Raw genomic sequence first — 7,888 nt, forward strand, 5'->3', positions numbered from 1 at the left:
GTGACTGCTAGAGTGGCTGCCTGAAGTATCTCCGTGTAAGAGTGAGGAGTTTGTTGCTCTGTATCTCTGTGAGAGATCAGTCAGGATGCAAGTAGTCTCTAAATTATTGAAGCAAACCACTAAAATGAACTTAATTTGGCTTACTTAGAAGTGTGGCAACACGCAAGCTCAGTATAAGACTGTTTAGAACTAGTGACTCTTTACATTAACCCTTCAATTAATGGTGTGTGTAAATTAAATACATATTATTTTTAAACTCACTGTTACTAGTGTTAGCAATATAGCAATGATAGTCAGCCAAAAACATATTGCCATTAACTTATTGATTTATGTTCATATACATATTGTATTATCACCAGTTATCACCTGCACAGTGTGAAAAAGCAACACTCTTACATCCCTCAGGTCTCTCAAGAAACACTATAAAATGTATATAGACAGCACAAAACAAAGACCTCAAATTGTTTCAAAAATCGCAGAGATCAAGGCCTTTATTGAATAAAAAGACCTAAAGACTGAAGACCCACGGCGTGCGTTTTAGAATTGACTACTCCTGGTGGTTGTCCTTTGACAGTTGCAGCGTCTGTTACACAGTAAAGATCTCTCAACCGAGATTTTACCCTTTTATTGATTTTCACTAAAATTGTTCCAACAAATGCTTCCTTCTTTCCCCTCAGCGCGCAATACAGTGTCGAGTTTGAAGAGGCAGGTACATTTAGAAAAAAACAACTCGGGTCTACAGCAGTTTTTATCAAAAATCCAAATCTGTACCAGGGTGAGTTAGCGTTGCATGGAGGGGAGTTATCTCTGAGGTGGTAAAAACGATAATGAATTGGGCTTGAAATCCAAAACATTTTCCTCTCCACGGACAGGAGGGAGTGAATAGATACAATTTGATAAAATCTTTATGCTTATGGGGGACAGTTTCATCACTTCGAATCTTAATATCAGATCAAATTTAATAATTGAGTGTGCTGCTGTGCCTCTGAAAACAAAGTTCATGTATAACCTGGAGGTTTATTGTTCTCTTTCAGCGACTTCTTTGTCAAGTGTCTTTGTTTGGTCTCCTGTGATTTCCATTTTTTAGTATGTACATGGTGCATGTACACATCTTTTCTCCTGCCTCTCCTCTGTGACAGTGTGAGCAGACAGCTATACTCCGTTGCCTTACTGTCGAAGCACACTTGCACAGTGCTGCACTCCACACATGCCGGAGTGCTGCTGGGAAGCTTTGGGAATACTTCACCTGTCTAAACACACACAAACACACACACACATACACTAGATTTTGCCTCGGCTATTTGATTTGTGCTTTACTTGAGCTGGCACCAAGGTGAGTTTACTGAGTGTGTACTCGGGAGGAAAGCGCTCTCCAAACAGCAAGGTTACAGTAAGTCACATGAATACTTGATGAAAAACAAGTCATGTGACTCATTGTCATTGTGACGTCTTTGAACACATTTCAGTGAGGTTGTGCTAGCGTGTTTGTCAATCATCTAGTGTATGTGCAGCACTTACACAATACCCCAAACAGACTACGTTGCCAACGTTACCCTGTCCAAACAACACCAACGTGCCCTAACCGCTGCTTTCGGGATTCACCTCTGAGGAAACAGTCTCTGTAGGCTAATTAATCACAGCAGTGGAATGGATGGGCCTTTAGGCGTACTTGCCAGGATTGAAAGACGTTCAGAACTTTTATGGTGCCTTTAGTCTAATCACAGCGTCATCTTATCAAGAGCTGATGCACTTCCCCTCTGCATCACAGCAGTAAAACTTTTAACAACTGTGTGTTGAATTTTAGGAGTTGAAGATATTCTGCCTCAGGCTTGTACCGTTCGCTGTGCACTGTTCTTTCAACCTGGTTGTTGGTTGACTTTTTCATGATTTAATATTTCACAGAGTATATTTTAAATAATAATACAGCTATGTCATTGTGCTGTGTAAAAGATGAATAACTGTATTCGATACGGTAAGCTACTACATTTGGTATTGTAAATGTAAGAGACTTTGGTCACTCGGGTAGTTCTTAGTTAACATCAATAAACTTTCGTTACAGCTTGCATGCATTATTATAGGGAATAAGGCCGTTTGCTTTGGCAAAATCTCCAATTACATACATCAGTAGTAACATTTTACACAGTAGCTACCTCAACATTGAGAGCCAATAATTTATAGCCGTTTATGCTGCGTTCACATGGAATCAGGCAGATGGCGAGGGAAAAAAATATACAAATAGTCCGACGGTAAAGGCAACACGCATGACCAAATGTTGCTATGGTGAGTTAAATAATATTGTGTGTTCTATTTTTTTGTAATTATACTAATAATGCATTTAGCTATAACATTTTCTCTTAATATTCTATAGCAAACTTAAACAACTTTCTCTATTGTGATGGACATATATCTGGTTGTAAATGAATACGTTTATAGATTTCAACTTTGGACGTGTAACGTTACCGTGGTATTCTCTGCCGGCCTCGCCTAATTGCACCGTCCGGCTCTATAATGCTTCACCCTTCCAGCTCTTGATTGCCTGAATAATTTATTTTGAAATGAATAATTAGCCAACTCAAAATATTAGAATTAATGATGATAATGATAATGAAGCTTCATATTTCAATCTAAGACATGAGAACGGCCAATCTTTCTATTCTAACACTCGGCAAGAAAGCCAACTTGCATTTTTGTTTTTGCCTCTTTGGGGCAGCAGAACAAATTCTGAGCACATTTCCACTATACGTACCTTTTGAGTTGATAGCGTGAATTTGTTAGCAAATAGTTGCTTATTGACACAACCAATAGTTACGGAGCAACATCATCATTTATTTGAAATCATGTTTCTGGGAAATGTAAGTCCAGTATTCACTCTTTTTTATCTCAATATAAAAATGTCACACTGATGATACACACTCCCTAACTACTGGTACAATAGATTCCTTCACCTTCTAAAGACATTTACTAGAAGCCCGTGCCTTTCCAGAAGCACAGAAGCTAAGTTATTTTTGTTTTGGTTCATAATGTAATCCCTTCACACCTGCCTCCACATTGTTGTCTTAGTTCTTCCGTGGCTGACTGGCTGTCACTTGTACAATCTTCTCATGAATATTAACCTTCACCAATCTGCTTAAAACACATGCATACTGCACACACACACACACACACACACTTAACCTTGTCTTTTGCTTGCAGTGTCACTGAGGACTTAAAGCCTTTTCTTTCCTCTTTGGGTCTTTGAAGCTTCTTGGTTTATGTTCATTCCTCACTATTTCAGGTCATGTCTGAGATGTATTGGCCTTTATTGTGTTCTGAAATTTGAGAGACATATTCATTTAGAATAGATTAAACAAAAACAGCAGAAATCACAGCTATTACAAATAGTATTAATTAAAAGAAGAAACCATTCCCATCTCTTTTCCGAGCTTGCATTTGATTTTACTCTGACTGTCCGCACTAACCTGAAATACTGAAGGTAAATTTGTCTCTTTTTTATTGTTGTATAGCCTCGGTATGCTGCTGGGGACTGATGCCCTCTCTTTAATGAAATCATTAACGGATAATACTAGCACCAATTTTCATTAGATTTAATTTCCTGGTGACTAGAACATTTTGATTAACAATATGCAATTATTACCTGACATCCTTTTCAATTAAGTCAATGAATATGAATTCAATTATTGACTGGCATCTTTTATTCTTAGACAGCAACTGTTTGCACTAGTATAGGTTGTATGAATTTAAGCTTGTTTCTTTATACTGTACTGAGGCAACCCATCATACATCTAACCCCTTGTCACTAATCGCAGTGCAAATATTATTCCAGATTTTTCTCAACTTCACTGGCTTGCCACCACCAGCTTCTCACTCACACCCCCATATTTTCACAGACCACAGATATTACTGTGCTGTGCAATAAAACTAAAGCTTTGTAATATTCAGACCCGACTGTGGTTGAATCCCTGCATAATGTTCCAACAGATACTAGACCTCAATGAAATGGCTGTAATAAATTAAAAACATCTTGCTCCAGTAACATGGTTTTTTTCACAACATAATCACTGAGGTACAGGCTGCAATCATATAAGTGCAGTTGGGAAACTTTTGTATATTCGTGAAGATGAAATCACTGCCTTACATAGTGTATTTTTTTCTTTTGGCATTCAAATCGCTTGCCTAAAGCTGGGTAAAGCTCCCTGACTGTTAAACACACTCGGAAGTTTGCTTCTGAAGTGCATTAAAACCTCTTGGAAGCAGGACAGAATCTTTAACAGATGCCACCGCTGTTTTATAGAGTCTGGACATGATCTGAGTCTATCAACAAGGGCCACGAGCAGTAATATACTTTTTGTCACACTAAATGTGTGTTTGTGGGATGTGTCACTGCTCTCAGTGCTGTCAGTGCTGCTCAGCTATAAAACGAGTCAGGAATGCACTCATTTTGAAACCCTTCAGTTTTCAGTCCTTTAAGCACAAAGTCATTCTACAATCTTCTGCCATGCAAAAACACTCACAGAAAAAAAAAATGATCACACATTAGCACTTGATTAATTATTAAAGGAAGCTTGTGCATGTTGCTCTAGCGATACCTTTAGGGAAATTAGTTTCACTTACCCTCCGCATAGTATAAAGAGCAAGGTCAGCTACAGGACATAATGCCGGCTGCTGGTAGGGATTGAAGCTTTTGTTTCAAGGACATCAGAGCTTCTCATCATGTGTACGATATGAACTCCGAGTGTTTCTGTTGAAGGACAGCCAATCAGTCTCTGGAAATGACAGACCACCCTTCACCTGCTAACATACATTACAGCACAAGGGAAAGCAGCTTTTATCACAGTGATTATATTAGTGCTATCATTTTTCCACATCCCCTAAATGTCACCTTATGCACTACCTTACTGGTGGCTTGAGAAACTGTGGCCTAGACAAATATTCATGCTATTTGTCTTCCTGTGCTTCCTAGAGACTCCAGGGAGGGGAGAAGCCGGTGAGGCGGACACATCCTTCTCTGACTCGTCGCTGTTCGCTCACTGGGGTCAGGATCTCAGCCCGGACAACCGGCGGGTGGCATATAAGATGTTTCAGTACTATGGATATAACGGCTACCTCAGTGATCGTCTCTCTTTAGACAGACCAATACCAGACCTCAGGCCTGATGGGTAAGAATGCAATTATAATGGTGCTCAAACACTGTCGTGTTTATGTACTATCACCTCACACTCAACACTAGCTGTTGATATAGATGTTTGAGTAAATTGTTAATTTATTTTCTGATGCATCTGAATTACAGATTGAGACTGAATTGTCCAATTGAAGTGTCCACATTTTTGTGCTGTAAAAGTGTCAGTTTGATTGTTTACAAGCACACATTTCCTCTCACTTGCTAAGAAATGGTTGGATTACTACTGTACATGACAGTGTCAAAACACTTATACACATAGGTGTGTCTCTTAATAGCAGTGGTTGACAAACATCAGGTCTACTTAGTAATTGCAACACATCTCACACTGGCCTAACAAACCTAGATAAATTAAAGCCACTACATTAAATACACAATGGCAAAATCTCTGACGGTTAACAAATCGCCACTGTGTCAGTGCTGCAACTAACAATTTTAATTGTCTATGAATCTGTTATTTTCTCAGTAAATCGATTTGTCTATAAAATGTCAAATTATAATTTCCTAGAGCCCAAGGTGTCGTGTTCAAATTGTTTGTTTTACTTGACTACCTTTTCGCATCGTGTGTATATATCCTCATCGGTCAACCTTATCTACCTTGGTGTTCTGTGCTCTTTTTTTTTTTCTAGCTCTGAGGACTTTTCGGTAATAAATAAAGAGACTCATGAGGCACTTGCTACGCTGAAAAACACATTGTTGCTCCTCATCAAACACTAAGTGCCTCTAATTGAAAACCAATCTGCCTTTAGCATTCAGTGCAATGCTGCTGCTGAGAAAACTTGTTTGTCGTTGGCTTGATTAAGGGGACTCTTACTGTACCAATATCTCAAACCCCTACGGCCAGCTGAAGGTCGCTGGATAAAGTGCATGTCTACCTGCAGCCTGTATATTAAGGAACACATGCATTTTCAAAGCCGTGTGCAGTTACATGGGGACTTTGATTTAATTCTGGACAAAAAGGAATCCTGCAAAGTACAATACACGAACGACTTGTGGTCGCACCGCATCAGTTGGATGTCACGTGGTTTTCAGCAGAGCTTTTATGTTCCCATTTTACAGGAGCGCACAGAGTGACATCCTGGTGGGAAAGTTTACACAGCTCAAAGATCTTCAGGGCATTGTCTCCACCGCACATCACTAAACTCCCTTGAGACCATCCTTTCCCACTCGTACTGGCTCTAATCCAAAACTGTTCTGGGGGATCATTAATCACTCACTTCTTGCACACATTTCCGAAAAGTAGTGAATGAGCCAGGCCTTTCTGTAAATACAACAGGCTTCCTGCAGCATGGTGTTGTAACATCATTGTAAGATCAATTGAATTTGACTGGCAGGACTGAAAACATTTAAGATGTTTCAATTACCTCCTCGATTCACTCTTAAAAGGTCATGTCAATAGGAGGACCTTGCCACCGTTTTTGTTACCACAATCTACATACTGTTATTAAGGTCATTATTGTCTTCGAAGACATTTGTGTCAATTCACAAAAGATTTTATGATCATGATTTCCATTTCAAATACGTTAATCTAAACTAAAAAGGGTGTTAAATGCAGCAGCATTACAATCAGATTTTAACAGCCTCTTCTCTCTGCATTTCCTGCATACAGCCATCAGTTTCTTCTTGGGAGGAGAGGCTAATTAAAAATTGAAATGTCAACATATTTTTGCAGAAAACAATGTTTTGACAGAGAAAAAAATAGGATTGATTGATGTCAGAACTCACCACATGACCAATTATTCCTCCTAAACTGATCGTACTGTATTATAGTTGCACCACTATTGCTGGAGTTTTTAAAATCTTCTGGACATGGACTAGTGCCAGATCTTACATTTACACTGTGATTTATGAAAATAGGATCCTGATATAGTCTGCCAAGTAGCTGGGTTGGCATGAATTCTGCCATTACCCTGCTCTGTAGGAATCAATGTCAAATGTATCTGTTAATCCTTTGGACAAGGTCTAAACATTGCCTCAACATGGTATTTTATTTGTCCTCCACAGGTGCAGAAACCTCACTTATCCTTTAAACCTCCCTCAAGTGGGCATTGTGTTCATTTTTGTGAATGAAGCCTTTTCCGTCATCTTGCGGTCGATTCACTCTGCCATCAACCGGACGCCCTCCCACCTTCTGAAAGAGATCATCTTGGTGGACGACAACAGCGATAACAGTAAGCAGCATCATTTTCTAATAGAGCCATTGACCTCTCGTTAAACCCTTCCCCCAAACACTGAGTTTTGGTAGCTAAGCAACTAGGCACAGCAGACCTGTCAGGCTTTGGATTCCCTAACACAATGAAGTGGTGTGCATGGGGCTGTAGTAGAGAAATTATCTGCACTTAAAGAATTTGGGGGTTGGTGTTTTTTGTTTTTTAACCTTTCAAAAACTCAAGAGCAAAAGTGAATGAAGAGATTAAACAGTGGGTTTATCTGCTCTTCTGAATTATGTTAGAACAAAAACAACAATCTGACATTTTCCTTATCATACTTGCTGTACACTGCAATACAAGAACAACACGGAACAACTGATATAGATGGTATTTGTCTGTGACATGCCAGCTTTAGCCTCAGTCTTTTAGCATGCTAACATGTACAGTGGGTACGGAAAGTATTCAGACCCCTTTAAATTGTTCTCTTCGTTTCATTGCAGCCATTTGCTAAAATTAAAAAAGTTCATTTTATTTCTCATTAATGTACACTCGGCACCCCATC

The 7,888-nt window shown here is 39.2% G+C and overlaps 1 protein-coding gene across 1 annotated transcript in view; it reads left to right on the forward strand.

The window, feature by feature from the left end:
* The window catches only part of galnt18b (UDP-N-acetyl-alpha-D-galactosamine:polypeptide N-acetylgalactosaminyltransferase 18b), a 76,929-nt gene that overhangs the window by 25,262 nt on the left and 43,779 nt on the right, over window positions 1-7,888 (forward strand). The window contains exons 2-3 of the mRNA XM_031846149.1: window positions 4,961-5,156; window positions 7,181-7,347. Coding sequence (XP_031702009.1) covers window positions 4,961-5,156; window positions 7,181-7,347 — 363 coding nt within the window. The remainder of the gene's footprint in view (window positions 1-4,960; window positions 5,157-7,180; window positions 7,348-7,888) is intronic.

Source organism: Anarrhichthys ocellatus, unplaced genomic scaffold, assembly GCF_004355925.1.
Source record: "Anarrhichthys ocellatus isolate YVR2014 unplaced genomic scaffold, GSC_Weel_1.0 scaffold6, whole genome shotgun sequence".
In the NCBI taxonomy this organism is placed as follows: Eukaryota; Metazoa; Chordata; class Actinopteri; order Perciformes; family Anarhichadidae; genus Anarrhichthys; species Anarrhichthys ocellatus.